Here is a 21413-nt window from a genome sequence, read left to right as displayed (position 1 = left end):
AGTTCCTCCTTAGGCATGGAAGCTGACTGGGTAACATTGGGCCAATCACTAGGAGACGGTAAGTTCTAGTTCCTCCTTAGGCATGAATGCCTGCTGGCTGATTTTGAGCCAGTCATTCTTACACATACTAGACTAGTGACATTGTGCACAAATTTCAACTCCGGAGACATTGAGGCACAAATGTCAGCGTTGCAAAAATCGAGAGAAATCTGTCTGGCAGCGCTCAGTCATTTCTTAATAGTCGGCCTTGCCATTTATTTATTTATTTTTTAAATTCACCTCTGTCTTTTATAAACCAGCTGTGTCCTATTATAAGCTTTGTAACTGGTTTCAGCCAGTCCTAATGTGCTTGGCAAATCTTTGTTGATAAATTTTTGCACAAAGTTAAACTGTTACGTAAAACGACTGCATGGTCTGCTTTTCTTTTTCATCCCCTAAATATTTTTATCTTGTGGGAGGGGTCCAAAACTTCAGTTTTTTTTTCTTTTCTTTAAGACTAAATATTTTTCCTTGTCAAGTCTCCATACCATCCATTTGGAAGCATTAAAGGTAGCCCTCAACTTACAATAGCGACTGAAGTTACAACGGCACTGGAAAAAAAGTGACTTATTATGACCGTTTTTCACGCTTGTGACCGTTGCAGCTGGTCACGTGATCAAAATTCAGCCGTTTGGCGGCTGACTCGTATTTACGACGGTTGCCGTGACCCCGGGGTCGCATGATCCCCTTCGGCAACCTTCTGACCAGCAAAGTCAATGGGGAAACCAGATTCACTTAACAACCGTGTTACTAACTTAACAACTGCTGCGATTCGCTTAGCAACGGTGGCAAGGAAGGTCGTAAAACGGGGCAAAATTCACTTAACAACCGTCAGCCCGAGAAATATTGGGCTCAATTGTGGTCATAAGTCAAGGACTATCGTTATGTGCCCCTCCTCTTCCTATTATATGAAAATGTAAAACAAAAAAAACATTTTCCAGCATAGGATTGCTTCTCAAATACCCTTCCTGAATCTCCCCCAGCCCGAATCTTTCTGCTTCGTGCCACTTGAACTGTCTGGAATCCAAAAACTTCCTGCCCCCCCAGAGGGCTGGCATTGGTGTGTGGGTCAGCACCTCCCCCACCACCCCAGTGTGGGCTCTTGTGGGCTGGCTGCAATACAAATTCTGCTGCCGAACAAGCCAGAAAGTTCCTCTGGAAACTTGCCATCTGCAAGGAATGTTAAAACAATACCCTGCTCCGTATTTGTGGCCTGCCTAGAGATTTGCGTACACAAAAAACCTGCCATTTTTAAAAGTGAAAAGGAAACGCCGTGGCTGACGGCAAAGGCTGAGTGACCGGGCTTTCCGTTTCCTGCAGAGTCCCCTGGTCCAGAAGGGTGGATGGATTTGCTAAAAGTCCAGCTCCAGCCTTCTTCGAAACTGTAATTTTTATCCTTAGGTTCCCTTTCCTTCCCTCCAGAGTTCCAAAAATATGAGTCAACCTGGATTTATCTTTTGAGTAGTGAGGGGAGAACACAACAGCACACACCCAAAGGTGCCTTCAATCTTTCAATCAATCAATCAGAATAGAGCTGGAAGGGACCTTGGAGGTCATCTAGTCCTGCCCCTCTGCTCAAGCAGGAGACCTTATACAATTTGAGACAAGTGGCTACCCAGTCTCTTTTTAAAAACCTCCAGTAATGGAGCACCCACAAATACTGGAATGCTACTATCCTATCACCTCTAGTCCTTCTTTTCTCTAAACTGGCCATACTCTTCTTAAAAAGCCTCCAGGGTGATGAAGCACCCACGACTTCTGGTGGCAAGCTGTTCCACAGGTTAATTGTCCTCACTGTCAGGAAGTTCCTCCTTCATTCCAGGTTGTTACTCTCCTTGATTCGTTTCCATCCATTGTTTCTCGTCCTGCCCTACTGTGCTTTGCAGAATAATTTGACCCTCCTCTTCTTTGTGGCAGCACCCCAAATATTGGAATACTATTATCATATCACCCCTAGTCCGGGGTGAAATCTACTTACCTTCCTTACCAGTTCAGAAATGCACACGCTGCGCACATGCACAGAGGGTACTAAACACATTACTTCCCGGTTAAAACCAGGAAGTAACGACAGCCCGGTGGGTGGGCGGAGCCTCGCCCCGCGATTGCTACCGGTTCTCTGAACCGCCAGCCAAGATCGCTACCGGATTGGGCGATCCGGTCCGAACCGGGAGCATTTCACCCCTGCCCTAGTCTTTCTTTTCTCTAGACTGGTTATACTCTTCTTAAAAAGCCTCCAGTGATGAAGCACCCACCACATCCGGTGGCAAGCCGTTCCACGGGTCAATTGTCCTCCCCGTCTGCAAGTCTCTCCTTCATCCCAAAGACCTTCTTCATCTCAATCTTGCGAGGGGAAGAAATCCAGATTCTTCCGCTGGAGCCAAACACAATTTAGGTTGACCTTTGCCAACCTCGGCTTCCCTTTCAGGCTAGAGAATCCTTTTGGTAAACCGAGATAAGGCCGCCTGGCCAACCCTTCCCCCCCTCCCCCGCCTCCCACTTATTTAGATCTCCCATCTTTATGAGTTTTTCTCTAATCGGTCAGAACAATGAGGCCCTTGGCTCAAACTTTCCTATGGATGGAGTCGGTTTCCTTTTTTGGTGCTGCGAAGCAGGCCCTCTGAACCCTCAGCTGCCAAGAGGGAGGCAGGAACAGCCCGGAGTTGAGTTGGTGGCTCGGCTCCAGCGCGAAGCTTGTTTAGATCCGACGGAGGGAGGGAGGCGAGTCCAGTCCATGGAAAATCTGCTTCATGGGACAGGAAGGGGGGGTATCCAGGTTGGTACGAGGGGAAGGAACTGTACCAGAACACAGTCTTGCTGGGTGTTGGTTTTTTTTCCCCCCTCTTTGCTCTGTCTAAACAAAAGTCGACTCTGTTTTTTTTTAAAAAGACGCAGAGTAGAGAAACGTGGATTGCTCCATCAAGTCGAGCTAACATCGGATTCTCTTCTGCTCCTGGCTGGTTAACTCTTCAGGCTCACCTGAGGGGTGCCAGTGGGTGTGGAGCCCAGAGTGGGGAGGGATAATGACATTATATGACACTATCTCCAGCCTACAACACAGCCCTTTCTGCACTTCCAAGAAGTCCCCACACTCCTTTTCTCTCTTTTGGTTGTCTCCTGTTTTTACTCTTCTTTTTTTAAGCTCCTAAAGCCTTGTGCTCTACAGCAGAGGCCTCCGACCTTGACCCGGGGGTGAAATCCAGCAGGTTCTGGAGAACCGGTAACGGAAAGTTTGAGTAGTTCAGAGAACCGGCAAATGCCACCTCTGGCTGGCCCCAGGAGTGGGGTCGGAATGGGGATTTTGCAGTATCCTTCCCCCAGGAGTGGGATGGGAATGGAGATTTTGCAGTATCCTTCCCCTGCCGTGCCCACCAAGTCACGCCCACAGAACCGGTAGTAAAAAAAAATTGGATTTCACCACTGCCTTGCCCACTTTATGACTTATGGACTTCAACTTCCAGAATTGAAGTGTGGGAAGAAGTAGGCATCTGGTTCAGCTCCAAGCCAGGAGAAAGACATCGGAAACATTGGAAAGATGGTTTAACGATGAAGCAGAACCACCAAGCATATGGTTCTGACCACATGGAGCTGAGAGTGGGTGGCTTTTATACCTTCTCTTGAGCTTTGCATTTGAGCTTCCTGTTCCTGTGCAACAACATGTATTCTATTGGCTGTTGTCAGACTCCCATGGGGTTATGTAGGGATCATAAGTGGCTGTATAGGTTGTCTGAGCTAAGTTTGGTTGAAGTTGGACACTAATGCAATGTCCTTAGGAGATTGTGCAATGTAGTGAGCTCTGTGTCTTAGTGGGTTAATCCTATTTTGTTCTGAAGGGTCATGTCTTAATCCCATTATCCTGGAGCTGAAGGTCTTTTGTTTTGTAGATAAGATAGCCCAGTCTTTCTGAATGGATACAAAATATCTGCTGGGGACAGGGAGCTGGGCCTCTGAGTTTCTGTCTCCCTTAAAAAAAAAATTTTAATTTCTCTTTTAGGGAAAATATTTTATCCTGCCTTTTTAAAATATTCCTAAAAATATTTCATTCTTCTAGGAGAGGGGTGGGTGCTAACTTTCTACAGAAGGAATTCTGGGAGTTGAAGTCCACAAGTCTCAAAGGGATTCTGGGAGTTGAAGTCCACAAGTCTCAAAGGGATTCTGGGAGTTGAAGTCCACAAGTCTGGAAGGGATTCTGGGAGTTGAAGTCCACAAGTCTCAAAGGGATTCTGGGAGTTGAAGTCCACAAGTCTCAAAGAGATTCTGGTAGTTGAAGTCCACAAGTCTGGAAGGGATTCTGGGAGTTGAAGTCCACAAGTCTCAAGGGGATTCTGGGAGTTGAAGTCCGCAAGTCTCAAAGTTGCCAAAGTTGTAGGCCTCTCCCGTAGAGAGCACTAGGCTTCAGGAGACGAAAAAGGAGGATGAAAAACGTGTTGTGCTTTGAATGGGTGTAGAAAACCACCTCTTATTCCCCGAGATCCTTCTTTCCTCCACAGGTTATGACTTCCCGGCCGTGCTCCAGTGGTTTGCCGAGCGCGTGGACCTCATCATCCTGCTCTTTGACGCCCACAAGCTGGAGATCTCCGACGAGTTCTCCGAGGCCATCCGGGCCCTCAAGGGCAACGAGGACAAGATCCGGGTGGTCCTGAACAAGGCCGACATGGTGGAGACACAGCAGCTGATGAGGGTCTACGGCGCCCTGATGTGGTCGCTGGGCAAAGTATTCAACACCCCCGAAGTGCTGCGTGTCTACATTGGGTCCTTCTGGTCGGAGCCCCTGATGATCTCTGACAACCGAAGGCTCTTTGAGCTGGAGGAGCAGGACTTGTTCACGGACATCCAGAACCTGCCCCGGAATTCTGCCCTGAGGAAGCTCAATGACCTGGTCAAGAGAGCCCGATTGGTCAGGGTAAGTGATTGGCGGGAAGCGGAAAGGAGGAAGGGGAAAGAGCAGGAAGAAATTAAATGAAGGAAGGAAAAGGAAAAAGGAAAAAGGCAGGAAGAAGCTAAAAAGAGGAAGGAAAAAGGCAGGAAGGAAAAAGCTAAAAAAAGGAAGGGAAAAAGAAGGGAGAAACTGAAAGAAGGGAGGAAAAAGGCAAGGAAGAGTCATCTAGATACTATTTCAGCGAGATGGTTAGTGACACAGACCAACATCATTAAGAACATACAGCTAGTCCTCGACTTACAAACCACAATTAGGAGCAGAATTTCCATTGCTAAGCAAGGGAGTTGTTCAACGAGTTGCGCTTGATTTTATGGCCCTTTTTTAAATGACCTAAAAGGATGGTTGTAAACGAGGAAGACCCGTACTCAGTTCTACCGAAAGAAGAAAAGAAAAAAAAAATCAGCCTTTGCTCATTAAGGCTTTCATTTTCATCTTCTTTTAATGCCCCCATAATCCCTTGCAGGGCAGAGTGGAGTTGAGTGTTTACTGGCCAGATGCCTTTCCTGTCACCAGGGCAGAGTGTTATTCAGCAGAGATCTATTCTCATTGTGCCCAGAGAGAGAGAAATATCTGCCTCTACCTAGGATCGAACTCACAGCCTCCTGATTGTGAGGCAAGAAGCTCCACCTCTAGGCCACCGTACCACTCCTTTCGCCCCTTAAAGGCTTCCATTGTAGTGATCAATCTTCTGCTGAATCCTTCTTGACCACGGGTGGAAGATTTGCATTCCAATGGAACCGGAGGGCAAAATATGTCCCGGGCATTAAGAAAACTTCCCTTCAGCATGCAAAGAAATAAAGAGGACGAAAGACGAGGCCGTCAATCACAGGGACAGGAAAACACAGGCAATTCAGTTAAGGAGGGAAAAAAGAGGATAGAAAGAACACTTAGATATCTGTGCCACTTCAAGGTACTTTACAGCCCCTCTCTCAGCGGTTGACAGAGTCAGAAACTTGGACCCAACAATCTGGGTCCTCATTTTACCAGCTTCAAAAGGACGGCAGGCTGACTCAACCTTGAGCTGGTCAGGATCGAACTGCTGCAGTTGGCAAAGTTAGCCTGCAATGCTGCATTCTAACCACTGCGCACCATGGAAGGGAAGGAGGGAAGGGAAGGGAGGGAGGGAGGGAGGGAGAAGAGGAAGAGCAATAGCACTTAGACTTATATACCGCTTCATAGTGTTTTACAGCCCTCTCTTTTTTTCTTTTTTTTTTACATTTATATCCCGCCCTTCTCCGAAGACTCAGGGCGGCTTACATTGTGTAAGGCAATAGTCTCATTCTATTTGTATTTTTATATACAAAGTCAACTTATTGCCCCCCCAACAATCTGGGTCCTCATTTTACCTACCTTATAAAGGATGGAAGGCTGAGTCAACCTTGGGCCTGGTGGGACTAGAACCTGCAGTAATTGCAAGCAGCTGTGTTTAATAACAGGCTTCTTACAGCCTGAGCCACACCGCGGCTCTCTAAGCGGCTTACTGAGTCAGCATATTTCCCCCAACAATTTGGGTCCTCATTTTACCGGCTTCAAAAGGACGGCAGGCTGACTCAACCTTGAGCTGGTCAGGATCGAACTGCTGGCAGTTGGCAGAGTTAACCTGCAATGCTGCTTTCTAACCACTGCGCACCATGGAAGGGAAGGAGGAAGGAAGGAGGAGGGAGGAGGGAGGAGAAGAGGAAGAGCAATAGCACTTAGACTTATATACCTCTTTACAGCCCTCTCTTTTTTTTTTTTTTACATTTATATCCCGCCCTTCTCCGAAGACTCAGGGCGGCTTACATTGTGTAAGGCAATAGTCTCATTCTATTTGTATTTTTATATACAAAGTCAACTTATTGCCCCCCCAACAATCTGGGTCCTCATTTTACCTACCTTATAAAGGATGGAAGGCTGAGTCAACCTTGGGCCTGGTGGGACTAGAACCTGCAGTAATTGCAAGCAGCTGTGTTTAATAACAGGCTTCTTACAGCCTGAGCCACACCGCGGCTCTCTAAGCGTTTTACTGAGTCAGCATATTTCCCCCAACAATTTGGGTCCTCATTTTACCGGCTTCAAAAGGACGGCAGGCTGACTCAACCTTGAGCTGGTCAGGATCGAACTGCTGGCAGTTGGCAGAGTTAACCTGCAATGCTGCTTTCTAACCACTGCGCACCATGGAAGGGAAGGAGGGAAGGGAAGGGAGGGAGGGAGGGAGGGAGGGAGAAGAGGAAGAGCAATAGCACTTAGACTTATATACCGCTTTACAGTGCTTTTACAGCCCTCTCTAAGCAGTTTACTGAGTCAGCCTCTTGCCCCCAACAATCTGGGTCCTCATTTTACCCACCTCGGAAAGATGGAAGGCTGAGTCAACCATTGAGCCTGGTGAGATTCGAACTGCCAAATTGCAGGCAGCCTGCAGTCAGCAGAAGTAGCCTGCGGTACTGCACTCTAACCACTGCGCCGCCGCGGTTCATATAAATAAAGGTTCCCTCGCTGCGGAGAAAGTAGAGAGATGGTGCCAATGGAAATAGCATGGCTCTTAATTAGAGATGAAGAGATGATTAAGAAGATACTAACTAGACTGTGCAGGAATGGATAGACTTGCATTGAAAATCCAACAGAGAGAAGACACAGAATATGATCAAACATGGAACTTATTTTACCAGTGGTTGGAAAAAAAGGGACGGAGAGTAAGAATCAGAGGTGGGTTTCAGCAGGTTCTGACCGTAGCGGAAATTTTGAGTAGTTCGGAGAACTGGTAAATACCACCTGTGACTGGCCCTGCACCCCATCTATTCTCTGCCTCCCAAGTCCCAGCTGATCGGGAGGAAATGGGGATTTTACAGTATCCTTCCCCAGCCACGCCCACCAAGCCATGCCACGCCCACCAAGCCACACCCACAGAAGTCAGCCTCTTGCCCCCAACAATCTGGGTCCTCATTTTACCCATCTCGGAAGGAATGGAAGGAGGAGTCAACCTTGGGCTGGTCAGGATCGAACTGCTGGCAATGAGCAGAGTTATCCTGCAATACTACATTGCACCACCAGGGACTCCTTCCCTTCAATCTCTCCCCTTCCTGGATAGGGGGCCTCCCTCCTTCCCATTGGAGAAGGCTGTTGCTGGGGTCCCAGCATTTATTGCTGCTTTTCCTGTTGTCCACAATTGCTCCATCCCCACAAAGGAAGTCTGCATTGTGCTGCAGAGTACAATCTGTTTATGGGTCCCTTTTCCTATTTCCTATACGCTCACCCTCTCTCTCTCTTTTCCTCCAACCCTCTCTTACTTCTCTCTTTTTCTTTCTTTCTTCTCTCTCTCTCGCTTTCTGTCTTCTCTCGCTTTCTTTCTTCTCTCTCTCTCTTCTCTTTCTTTCTTCTCTCTCTCTTTCTTCTCTCTTCTTCTCTTTCTTTCTTCCTCCCTCCCACTTTCTTTCTTCTCTCTTTTTTCTTTCTTTCTTCTCTTTCTTTCTTTTTTTTCTCTTTCTTCTCTCTCTCTCTCTTTCTTTTTTCTCTCTCTCTCTTTTCTTTCTTTCTTCTCTCTCTCTTTCTTCTCTCTCTTTCTTTCTTCCCCCTTTCTTTCTCTCTTTCTTTCTTCTCTCTCTTTCTCTTCTCTTTCTTCCTCTTTCTTCTATCTCTCTTTCTTTCTTCTCTCTCTTTCTTTCTTCCCCCTTTCTTTCTCTTTCTTTCTTCTCTCTCTTTCTCTCTTCTTCTCTTTCTTTCTTCCTCCCTCCCACTTTCTTTCTTCTCTTTCTTTCTTTCTTTCTTCTCTTTCTTTCTTCTCTCTTCTCTCTCTCTCGCTTTCTTTTTCTTCTCTCTCTTTTTTCTTCTCTCTCTCTTTCTTCTCTCTCTCTCTCTCTCTCTCTCTCTCTCTCTTTCTTTCTTCTCTCTCTCTCTCTCTCTCCTCTCCCTCCCTTCTACTCTGGTTTTCCAATTACATGTTTCTAATGAGGTCGTACCTTCCGTAGCCCTGATTAAAGGCATGGCTGTTGCTTGGTCATTCCTGGAAAAGAAGCCAGGGAAGGAATGGAGAAAAAATATTACGCACAAAGTTTGTTCCTTGGGTTGCATCATTTCCTAGTGGTGACATCCGTCCTTCTCGCCATCATTTTTGTCTCTGCCAAGGGACCTATTGTGTCCTTTGACCAGCTAATTATGAACCGGAGCCAACTCAGAAAAGACCGTTTGACCTGGTTCTCCATGGTGGCAGAATCATCGAAAGCCTTTCCAGAATGAGTCCCCAGTCTCGGCTCCTCTAGCTCAGAACGATGTAGGTTTGATTGATGGCTGGTTTTCAGGGTTTCAACCCTGATCTAGAGGCACTAGGTCACTTTGGTTTCAAACCAGGCCATTTTAAGAGGTGTGCATTTCAAATCGGGGAATCCATTTTCATGCTGGTTGGGAAATTCTGGGAGTTGAAGTCCACCCATCTTAAACTTGAATGATGACTGGGGAATTCTGGGAGTTGGAGTCCACACCTCTTAAGTTGCATGCTGGCTTGAGAATTCCGGGAATTGAAATCCACCCATCTTAAAGTTGCATGATAGCTAGGGAATTCTGAGAGTTGAAGTCTAATCTGGTGGCCTCTGGTGGCTCAACAGGCTAATGCAGTCTGTTATTAACAGCAGCTGCTTGCAATTACTGCAGGTTCAAGTCCCACCAGGCCCAAGGTTGACTCAGCCTTCCATCCTTTATAAGGTAGGTAAAATGAGGACCCAGATTGTTGGGGGCAATAAGTTGACTTTGTATATAATATACAAATAGGATGAAGACTATTGCTTGACATAGTGTAAGCCGCCCTGAGTCTTCGGAGAAGAGTGGGATAAAAAAATTTTTTAAAAAAAAATTAATTTTTTTTTAAAAAATCATCTTAAAAGTTGCATGCTGGCCGAAGAATTCTGGGAATTGAAATCCACCCATCTTAAAGTTACCAGATGACTGAAGAATTCTGGGAGTTGAAGTCCACCCATCTTAAACTTGCATGATGACTGGGGAATTCTGGGAGTTGGAGTCCACACCTCTTAAGTTGCATGCTGGCTGGAGAATTCTAGGAATTGAAATCCCATTCATTTTAAAGTTGGATGATAACTGGGGAATTCTGGGTGTTGAAGTCCCCCCCTCCCATCTTAAGCTTAAACTTGCATGATAGCTGGGGGATCCTGGGAATTGAAGTCCACATCGCTTAAAGTTGTCAAATCGGAAAACCAGTGTGATAGAGCCACCTTCCCCTGCCACTTTCCAACTTTTAGTCTCTTTCTCGCTGTATGAGAGGCTTGTTCCTAGCAAGTGAACCAAACCAAAACTGGTTCATCTCGTTTGCTGAACTGCAGATAGTTTTGTGCGTCCTTTCATAACAATGACAACATTCAATACCAATTTTTGCAGGCATGTTTAAAATCAGCCACAGACTAATTGGGCTCACAATGCAGATGCTTAACTCAATTAAATTGTTGTGTAACTGCGAACTGGAATGGAATGGACTGGGCCCCATCCATTTAGCGATTAATTTTGAAAAGGGGCCGAATCCAATTTTAATGCTCCTGGGGGGGAGGGGGTGTTTCCACGGAAGCCCACCTTAAAGGATTGAGGGTATTTATTTTATTTATTTATTTATTTATAATTACATTTGTATACCGCCCTTCTCCCGAAGGACTCAGGGCGGTTCACAGCCAGTTAAAAAATACAATAAATACAAATTAACCTGACTCAACCTGACAAATGGCTGTCCACTCTCTTCTTAAAAACCTCCTGTGTTGGAGCACCCACAACTTCTGAAGGAAAGTCGTTCCGTTGATTAATTGATCATTACAGAGTAATGGGATTAGAGAGTCAGGCTTGGATGGGACCTCGGCGGTCTTCCAGTCTGACCTCCTGGTCAAACAGAAGACCCTATACCATTCCAGACAAACGATTGTCCAAATGTCTTCTTAAAAACCTGCGGTGATGGAGCAACCCACAACTTCTGGTGGCAAGCTGTTCCACTGATAAATTGTTCTCACTCTCAGGAAATTGCTCCTTAATTCCGGGTTGCTTCTCTCCTTGATTCGTTTCCATTGGTTGCTTTTTGTCCTGCCTTCAGGGGCTTTGGAGAATAATTTGCCCCCCTCTTTTTTGTGGCAGACCCTCAAATATCAGAATACTGCTATCATGTCACCCCTAGTCCTTCTTTTAACTAGACTAGACACACCCAATTCCAGCAACTGTTCTTTATGTTTTAGCCTCCAGTCCCCTAATCATCTTTGATATAACTGTGCATTTAAAATAGAAGATTTTTTATTCATTTTTTCATTCAATTTTTTATTCAAGCTCCCATACCATCCATGTCCCCTCTCCTTTTTTAAAAAACAAAACAAAACAACAATTGGTGGTTTACAGCCCTCTCTAAGCTGTTTACAGCAGGGGTCTCCAACCTTGGTCCCTTTAAGACTTGTGGACTTCAACTCCCAGAGTTCCTCAGCCAGCTTTGCTGGGAGTTGAAGTCCACAACTCTTAAAGCGACCAAGGTTGGAGACCCCTGGTTTACAGAATCACCATTATTGGCCCCAACAATCTGAGTCCTCATTTTACCCACCTCGGAAAGATGGAAGGCTGAGTCAACCTTGAGCCGGTCAGAATCGAACTGTCGGCAGTTGGCAGAATTAGCCTGCAATGCTGCATTTTAAAAGGAAGGAAGGGAGGGAGGGAGGGAGGGAGGGAGGGAGGGCAATAGCAATAGCACTTAGACTTATATACTGCTTCACAGTGCTTTGCAGCCCTCTCTAAGCTGTTTATAGAGTCAGCCTCTTGCCCCCAACAATCTGGGTCCCCATTTCACCCACCTCGGAAGGATGGGTCAACTTGGAGCCAAACTGCCAAATTGCAGCCAGCCAGCAGTCAGCAGAATTTAGCCTGCAGTACCGCACCCTAACCACTGTGCCACCGCGCCACCGTGGTTCAGTGGATGGGTGGGTATTTGTCAAGGCTGTTCAGGAACAGCGTCCTCCTCTTTTAATGTATTTATCTGTAATGGCCAAACCGTGCCTTTTTTCCTACTATTCCTTTTCGTCACAGGTCCATGCCCACATCATCAGCCACCTGAAGAGAGAGATGCCGTCCGTCTTTGGCAAGGACAACAAGAAGAAACAGTTGATCAACAAGCTGCCCGTCATCTTTGCCAAGATCCAGCTGGAGCATCATATTTCACCGGGCGACTTCCCCGACTGCGACAAAATGCAGGTGAGGACATCTGATGAACAACGGAGGGACCAAGTTGGAAGGGACCAATGGTGAAATCCAATTTTTTTTTTAAACTACCGGTTCTGTGGGCGTCGCTTGGCTTGGTGGGTGTGGCAGGGGAAGGTCACTGCAAAATCTCCATTCCCTCCCTATTCCTGAGGGAATTCCTGAGGGAACTCTGTAAACCGCTTAGAGAGGGCTGGAAACCCTAAGAAGCGGTATATAAGTTTAAGGGTTATACAGGGTAGATAAATGGCTGATGCTTGAATCCAGGGGTCTCCAACCTTGGTCCCTTTAAGACTTGTGGACCAACTCCCAGAGTCCCTCAGCCAGCAAAGCTGTCTGAGGAACTCTGGGAGTTGAAGTCCACAAGTCTTAAAGGGACCAAAGTTGGAGACCCCTGCTTTAATTTACCTTCTTTCCGGCTTTCTTTCTAGGAGATGTTGATGGTCCACGACTTCACCAAGTTCCATGGGCTGAAGCCCCGCATGGTGGATGCCCTGGATGAGTTGCTGACCCTCGACATCGCCAAGCTGATGCCCCTCTTGCGCCAGGAGGAGGTTGAGGTCCCCGAGCAGATCGTCCAGGGGGGAGCCTTCGACGGCACTCGCAACGGCCCCTTCGTCGAGGGGGCCACCGAAGGCGCCTACGAAGGCATGGACGACGACGAGTGGATCGTGACCAAAGACAAGCCCAAGTATGACGAGATCTTCTACAACCTCTCTCCCATGGATGGCAAGCTAAGCGGCACCAAAGCCAAGAATTGGATGGTCACCACCAAGTTGCCCAATTCGGTTCTCGGGAAGATTTGGAAGCTGAGCGACGTCGACCGGGATGGTATGTTGGATGACGAGGAGTTCGCTCTGGCCAGCCACCTCATTGAGGTCAAACTCGAAGGTCACGGCCTACCCTCTGACCTGCCCCGCCATCTTGTTCCCCCTTCCAAGCGTCGGCAGAAGGGCTCGGCTGAGTAAACGGCTTGGTCCCCCTCCTCATCCTAACACCAGGCATGAACGACTTCAGGAGGTGCTGGGCCTTCTCCAATTTTCCTTGAAGCAAACTTCCAGGCTTGGATTCCTTACGAAGGCCTCACCTAGCCGCCGAGCACAGCATAAGATATCTGCTTTCTGCTCTTCTCTTCAAGCCAAGCTTCCAGCTCAAGCATTTCCGTCCCTTCTGGACTTTTAAGCGACTCTTGTCCACCTCAAAAAAGCCTCATTTCCCTCATACAGAATTAAGCCAGTTGGTCTCACAGCGTCTGGGACCCCAAGTATCTCTAGTGTTAAGACTTCTCCCAATGTCTGTCTTCCTGGAAACCAAACTCAACTTCATTGGCTTTCTGAACTAGCCTACAAATATTGCTTCCTCCATGCCTAGTTTCAGCTGTTCCTTTAGGCCTCGGTCTAGCCCACATCGGACCCATCTTAGGTTTTACTTCTCTTGGTAGTCCATGGCCAGATCTGCTATCAACCTCAGCTTCAGAAGATGGTCTGAACCTTCCAGCTTTCTTTATCTTTGGTTTCCCTAGAAATGGTCAACATCTTCCTCCTGTTCCATCTGGCCTTTGGCCACCAAGGAAGGAAGGAAGGAAGGAAGGAAGGAAGGAAGGAAGGAAGGAAGGAAGGAAGGAAGGAAGGAAGGAAGGAAGGAAGGAAGGAAAGATAAACAGGGGAGCAGAGATAGGTGGCTGGAAGCAGTCCATCCAGAACCACGAACAATGTTGATCCCAAAAGCCATGGTTGGAGGTGGCATCTGAAAGGATCATAGATCAGTCATCGAGATGTTTCCCTTCGGAAGCAGAGATAAGAGATGGATATGAGATCCTTCTGGCTTAAGGCAGGGATGTTCCATACTCTCCACTCTTTCTTCTGGGATGGAATCGGTAGACCAGACTAATTCTAGAAGACCTTTCTCAAAGCAAGACCAGGCGGTGAGAAGTCATACCACGAGAGGACCCCAGGGAGATTAAGCCAGAACCGGGCCTAGTAGTAGAGAAATTCACACACCAGGTCTGTGAAGGTTTCCACTTTGGTGGAGGCCTATAGCAGCAGTTGTTGGTGAACTTGCCTTCTCTGTCGGTCACTTGCAACAGTTAGTTTGCACAACTACAGTGGTTTCCTTCCCAGCCTTAAAAATGCGGCTGTGTTCCAGCATTCCCGGGATGGGACAAGAGAGTCTTATTCTGGAGATCAAGTGATCTTTCCCATATTTTTCTCCCCCTTGGGAAGTGGCCAAGGAGAAGACAACATGGCCCTTGGAATCAGTAGTGGGTTTGACTTAGCTTATCTACCGATTCGGAACTGTGAGCGCGCACGGCGCTTTGGCGCCTGAACAGAACCTTCTGCGCATGCGCAGAGCATCCGTGATGACGTCTGGGTGGACGGAGTGGGCGGAGCCTCCCGCCGCTACCGGTTCTCCCGAACCGGTGCGAACCGGTAGAAACCCACCATTGCACGGAATGCAAGAGAATCCTTCAAAGCTGTAGGGAATAAGCTCATTGCTGTGGTTGAGTTGAGCTGAAGAAAGGCCCGTCTTAAAAAATCAGCGGTAGCTTTCAAAGAGAGAAGAAAAGCCACAGGAAAACGAGAGGAAGTTAGGCAGGAAGAAAACTAGAACCGGGGCCTTTGTTAGAGGGAAAAGCAGGAAGGGCAGGTTTCCCAGGAATTTGGTACCGGGATCTCCATCCAGTGTGGAAGCCATAAGGTGAAGTCAGAATTTCATTTGCTTGAGACATCAGCGGCAGAGAGATTCTGGCATTGGCTAGCCCCGGGTTGGCAAGGTTGGAGACCCCTGGGCTAGAGGCCAATATTTGAGGCTAGGAAAACTGCAAGCTCCCTGTGTCATAAGAGAACAGCTGCCTCTCAACCACATACCAGGGCACCTAGAAGTAAATGCAAATAACGTGCAGATATATATATATATATATTTAACGCCATAGCAGTGGGAAGCTTGAGTGGTGCGGTGGCCTAGAGGCGGAGCTCTCGCCTCACAAATCAGGAGGCTGCGAGTTCAATCCTAGGTGGAGGCAAATATTTCTCTCTCTGAGTTTTCACACTGAGAATATGTCCGCTGAACAAAACTCCGCATTGGTGACAGGAAGGGCATCCGGCCAATAAAACACTCAGCTAGCTCCATTCAGTTGCTCAGACTCTGCCCCGCAAGGGATGATGTGGAAGGGGGCATTAAAAGAAGACGAGGATAGCAATGGGAAGCTTGAATAATGCGAACCGGAACGTTGTGCTACGTTTGCATCCCTGCTCTTGATCTCACGTTCAAGCTGGACTTCCCGTCCAAAGGCCAGAGTGGCTTTTAACAATTCAAAGCCCAAACCAGGACATCCGGGTTTTTTGCAAGAATAATGTCGTTCTCGCTCATCAAGAAAAGCACGAACCCCTTCTGAAGGACCACGGGAGGTCTGGAAAGGAGCTATCCTTTGGTGCTTGACCCAAGTGGAGAGCTCCATTTGGTGTTGAGGATAACTCTCCATCTCGACCTCCTGCAATCTCTATAGCAGGGGTCTCCAACCTTGGCAACTTTAAGACTTGTGGACTTCAACTCCCAGAATTCCTTAGCCAGCAAAGCTAAGCAAAGCAAAGCTGGCTGGGGAATTCTGGGAGTTGAAGTCCGCCAGGCTTAAAGTTGCCAAGGTTGGAGACCCCTGCTCTACAAAACCATTTTTGGGGACGACTCCCGGGGGAGTGAACATGCCATCCTGGGCGCTGCCGAGTTGCTTCTTCTGATCTGGGTGAGGACTGTACCAGACTAGGACATCTATATTAATACTGGCTTCACTCAGAGAATCCTGGGAATTCTCTTTTGGGAAAAGGACATCTCAAGAAAAAATGCATCCAATAGTCCCCGAAGAGCTGTGGAGCAAATTAACAAGCCAATGCATTTTTGGTGCCTCTTTCTGAAGGTGATGGCCACATCTTGCAATTCTTTGAAGGACCATGCATTTTGAGGCATCCCATCTGGGTTATCTACCACGTGGTATAGACCGAAGAACCTTAAATCGTGAATGGATTCCACATTAGACTCTTGGGGGGGGGAAATATGTGGGATTTTTAACGGCCGCTGGCTTTAGACTCACCTCTGATACTGAGAGATGGACCGATGAGCTCAATATTGTTTGCGGGGCCCTTTAAAATCACCCGTTGAGCCATTGGGATATTCGGCAAGGCCAGTGGTGGGATTCAGCCGGTTCGCACCATTTCGGGAGAACCGGTTGTTAACTTTCTGAGCAGTTTGGTGAACTGGTTGTTGGAAGAAATCACGAGGGCAGAGAACTGGTTGTTAAATTATTTGAATTCCACCACTGGGCAAGGCGTACAATTAACCTATTTAGAATTAGGACTGAATAGAGAGAAATATTACCCAACACAAGGTTTCTATTTTTTTTAAAAAAAAACAAGGCTAATGGGGGGAGGGGAATCCATAGATACCCAGAGGCTAAAGGATGCAGGAACAAGATTTAGAGGAAGATCAATTCAGATTTCAGCTACCAGTTCAAAATGCTAAATCTTTTCAGCCTCCAGATTTTAATGCCATATATTTGTAGGCATTTTCTTCACTGCGCATAGCTTTTTTTTTTTTTTTGCTGTTCTGAACAAGGGGATTTTTAAAAAAAGTAAAAAGGCACGCTGGAAGTGAGCGGAAACTTTCCAACCGTTTCTCTCCCGTATTGAGGTCTAGCCCCTTGCTTTAAGAGAAGTAAAAATAAAGATGCAACACGCAAGCTTAATATTAACAGCACACAATCAAGCCCACATTAGCTTTACTAAGCACACTAGCAGAACAAGGTTTAATTCCGCTTCCAGCTGCCGTGAAGATCAGGAAGGGTCCAAACCTCCTTTTATTCCATCCATACTTGTTTTGTTTTTTTAAAACTTCTTTTTCCCCCCTGTAGTTAAAATCTCACATTTGATCCGCTTCCTTTCCACCATTCCACCCCTCCATTTTTATCACAATGTATTGCTACAGCAAAAATGGCATGCATGTTATTATGATGATTATTATTATTATTTTGTTATGTGTAACACACATTTTTGCTCTTAATCTCTCCTGTCTCAGGGATGACTTGAGGCTATTGGGGAGAATTTGGGGGACATTTCTTCCGTGAGCGGAACAAAAAAAAAAAAAAAGACAAGGAATAAAAAACAGAACCTGGGTGGGAGATTCAGGTGGAGGCATCTCTCAATTTTATTTTATTTTTATTCCTGTAAACACCCTTAAATCTACTGCACAGGCCTGGCTCCCATCCGATAAGCAGGGATGGTTCCTATTTTCTGCACCGCCAGAGAAAATTCAGCCTCTTGAAGCCAAGACACCCCCCCTCCCCCAAGCGTGCAACCAGAACAACGATGAAAATTTAAAACATAAATACAAGTACAAGCAGTCCTTGTCTTACGACGGTTCATTTAGCGGACCGTTCAAAGCTATAACGGCACTGAAAAAATGCGTTTTCACACTGAACGGCCTTTGCAGCATCTCCATGATGACCTAAATAAAATTTGGATGCTTGGCAGCAACTGACTCGTATTTACGACGGTTGCAGTCAGAGGTGGGATTCACATACTGTCGCCATCAGTATTCGCCCAGCGAAAACATCCGTGCATCCGTGCGACGTTAAACAACGCAGTAATTCGCGTGCACGCGCCACCCGCACTTGCGTGCAGCATCAAAAACACAGGGATATAGGATGGGATTACGCCCTGGGCGGGTGGGCGGGGTCAGGCCCACTCACAGGTTGCCACTACCAGTTTGCCCGAACCTGTTTGAACCGTCTGAATCCCAACTCCGGTCGCAGTGTCTCTGCGTCACACGATCCCCTTTTGCGACCTTCTGACCAGCCAAGTCCACTTAACAACCGGGTTACTCACTTATCAACGGTGGTGATTCACTGAGCAACTGCGGCAAGAAAGGTCATTCAAATGGGGCAGAAACCCACTTCGCAGATATCTGACTTCACAACGGAACTTCCAGGCTCAGTTGTGGTCCTAAGTAGAGGACTGCCTGTAGCCCTCCACGGACAACCAGAGTTGGGAAGCAGAATTTCCACGGCTGGGCAAGGCGGTTGTTGAGCGAGCCATGCCTCATTTTGCGACCTTTTCCCTACAATTATTATGCATTTGCTCAGTGAATTGGGTACTCGTTAAGCGAATCTGGCCATCGATCGTGCTCGTCGGAATCCAGCTGGGGAGGTCCTGGAACTCTACAACTATCCTAAATAGTGGTTGCCAAGCCCCCCCAAGTTTTATCACGTGGCTGTGGAGATACGGCAATGGTCATAAGTCCGAGGACTGATCCTAGGTCACTTTTTTTCCGGCCTGTTGTAACTTGGAATGGCCTCCAAACAAACGGTTATAAGTTTTCTTTCTTCGTGGTTGTTCTTTAGCTTGGCTGGGTCCTTCTGCTCCCTCCAAAAGGCCCAGGTTTCCTATTCCACACCTGCAGAGCGCACCTTTCTCATTTCTAAAGAGGTGGGAGGGGGCGAGATCCACACCCCCTTCAGAGTTGACCCGCTCATTGGGGTGCTGAAGGAGGAAAGGGCAGCAGTTCCCCTCCGGGTGCTGAGAAAGCTTCACCCCATCGCTATGGGGCAGGAATGGGGAGAGTCAACCTTAGCTTAACAACCTTTGGCTGAGAGTCCGAAAAACAGCCAGGGCCTCGAGAGCAGTTCCCACAATGTGGTTCTTTTTATTGTAACAATCCTTCCGTTGGAATAAATATCGTATTTACCAATCTGAACCATGCCTGGCTGTTCACTCTGGATTGCTTTGCACAGATACACGCGTGGCGGTCTTAACAGAAGGGACCTCGGAGGTCTTCTAGTCAAGAGGTCTCCAATCTTAGTAACTTTAAGACTTGTGGACTTCAACTCCTAGAATTCCTCAGCCAGCTTTGCTGGCTGAGGGATTCTGGGAGTTGAAATCCACAAGTCTTAAAGTTTCCAAGGTTGGAGACGCCTGTTCTAGTCCAAACCCTGCTCAAGCAGGAAACCCTACACCATTTCAGGCAAATGGCTATCCAATCTCTTCTTAAAAACCTCCAGTGTTGGAGCACTCACATCTTCTGGTGGCCAGCCGTTCCACTGGTTCATTGTTCTCACTGTCGGGAAAACAGGCTTCACAGAAAAAAAAAAGGCTGGGGAATTCTGGGAGTTGAATGAATGAATATGAATGAATGAATGAATGAATGAATGAATGAATGAATATTTTAACTCAGGGCGGTGAACAGGCAGATAAAATACAGATACACACAATAATTAAAAACATCCCTTAAAAAACTAATTTAAATTTGCCCAAATGTTAAAATAACATACTCCCCCATAAAATTATAAAATTATAAAACTTTAAAAACCCATCAAATTCAATTAAAATTTAAAAATAAAAATCAGGCTAGTCTACCTGTCTTGAGAAATCCCGGTCTAGGAGTTACCTGCTGCCCACAGATCTTAGCAAAGGCTGCCATAATGTGGCATCTAAGCCACGCTTCACACATACAACATGCCAGGTGTGCATCTATGGATATTCTCAGTCATGCAAGTTTTTCACGAGGCAGCCGTGTTTTCTTTGAAGATGTTTCGCTTCTCCTCCAAGAAGCTTCTTCACTTCTGACCGAATGGTGGAGGATGGAAAGATTCCTTCGCAGGCTAACGACCAGATGACTGGCAAGGAATATAAATCCTTCCATCCTCCACTATTCAGTCAGAACCGAAGAAGCTTCTTGGAGGAGAAGCGAAACCTCTTCAAAGAAAAAACAGAAAGTCCAGTTGCCTCCAACAACAACCCACTTTTGGGAAATTCCAGGTGTCGTTGAAAAACAACACATCACCACTTACTGTTATAGTGATCAGGCCATGATAATATTTAGTTTTAACTGGGTTTTAATGCTTATTTATTATATTGTTTTAATATGCCTGTGAACCGCCCTGAGTCCTACGGGAGATGGTGCGGTATATAAGTTTGATTAATAAATAAATAAATAAATAAGATTAATAAATAAATAAATAAATAAGAGGGCCATAATTTCTCAACTAGTTGGGTTTTTTGGGGGAAAATGTTCCTTTTCTAGAGTCCCCATTTCCTCCTGACCTTAACCCTGACTCCAGAGACTTTCCCCCCTTGCCAAAGGTGGGCTTAGCAATAAGATGGCTAGTTTAAAATAGGACTGCCGTACATGGCCTTCAGAGGGATGCAGTGGCTCAGTGGCTAAGACGCTGCGCTTGTCGATCAAAAGGTCGGCAGTTCAGTGGTTCAAAACCCTAGTAACAGGGTGAGCTCCTGTGACTTGTCCCAGCTTCTGCCAACCTAGCAGTTCGAAAGCACATAAAAAATGCAAGTAGAAAGACAGGGACCAGCTTCGGTGGGAAGGGAACATTGTTCCGTGCGCCTTTGGCGTTGAGTCCTGCCGGCCACATGACCACGGAGATGTCTTCGGACAGCGCTGGCTCTTCGGCTTTGAAACGGAGATGAGCACCACCCCCTAGAGTCGGGAACGGTTAGCACATATGTGCGAGGGGAACTTTTACCTTTACCTTTACACGGCCTTCAAGAACCCAGATGGCCACTAGATGGCAGCACAGACCACGTTCCGCCAGGGGAGGCCAATGTAGACCCCCTGTAACATCCTAACTTGGACTTTTGCAGCTGTTTTTCAGCGAATCCTAGGGCTGGAAGGGACCTTGGAGGTCTTCTAGTCCAACCCTCTGCCCAAAGTAGTCCTCGATTTACGACCACAATTGTGCCCAACATTTCTGCTGCTAAGTGAAACATTTGCTAACTGAATTTCGTCCCATTTTACGTCTTCTCTAGCCCCAGCTGTTAAGTGAATCACTGCCATTGTAAAGTTAGTAGCACGGTTGTTAAGTGAATCGGGCTTCCCCCCTCCCCCCCTGGGACATTTCTTGCAAGAGGAAGTGATCGGGACACGGCCAAGCGTGTCGTAAATACGAGCCAAGCGTTGTTTGAATTCTGATTACGTGGCCACGACGGCAGCCGTTGTAACCGTGTCTCTTTTTTTCCCCCCCCGTGATGTTTTCACTTTGACGGGTCACTAAATGAATTTTTGTAAATCGAGGACGTCCTCTACCGTAGTTATATTCCCCACCGGACCGGGTTGCAGGAGGAATGTTGGGTTGCAAAGTTTTTGGCAGGGTGCAGCCCGGAGCTCCAGTCTATGAGTCAGCAGGGCCTGAGTTGCTGCCAGCCTCTTGCAGGCTGGCCAAAGCGGGGGGAAAAAACTGCAT

The 21413-nt window shown here is 47.0% G+C and overlaps 1 protein-coding gene across 1 annotated transcript in view; it reads left to right on the top strand.

The window, feature by feature from the left end:
- EHD2 (EH domain containing 2) overlaps positions 1-18913 on the top strand; it is a 41853-nt gene extending 22940 nt beyond the window's left edge. The window contains exons 3-5 of the mRNA XM_058195439.1: positions 4527-4939; positions 12002-12166; positions 12604-18913. Of these exons, the coding sequence (XP_058051422.1) occupies positions 4527-4939; positions 12002-12166; positions 12604-13140 (1115 nt within the window). The 3' untranslated portion in view covers positions 13141-18913. The remainder of the gene's footprint in view (positions 1-4526; positions 4940-12001; positions 12167-12603) is intronic.
- Positions 18914-21413: the final 2500 nt, after the last annotated feature.

This window comes from Ahaetulla prasina, chromosome 10, assembly GCF_028640845.1.
Source record: "Ahaetulla prasina isolate Xishuangbanna chromosome 10, ASM2864084v1, whole genome shotgun sequence".
Lineage (NCBI taxonomy): Eukaryota > Metazoa > Chordata > Lepidosauria > Squamata > Colubridae > Ahaetulla > Ahaetulla prasina.
The sequence above is the reverse complement of the archived record's forward strand: the minus strand, read 5'-3'. Positions and strand labels throughout refer to the sequence as shown.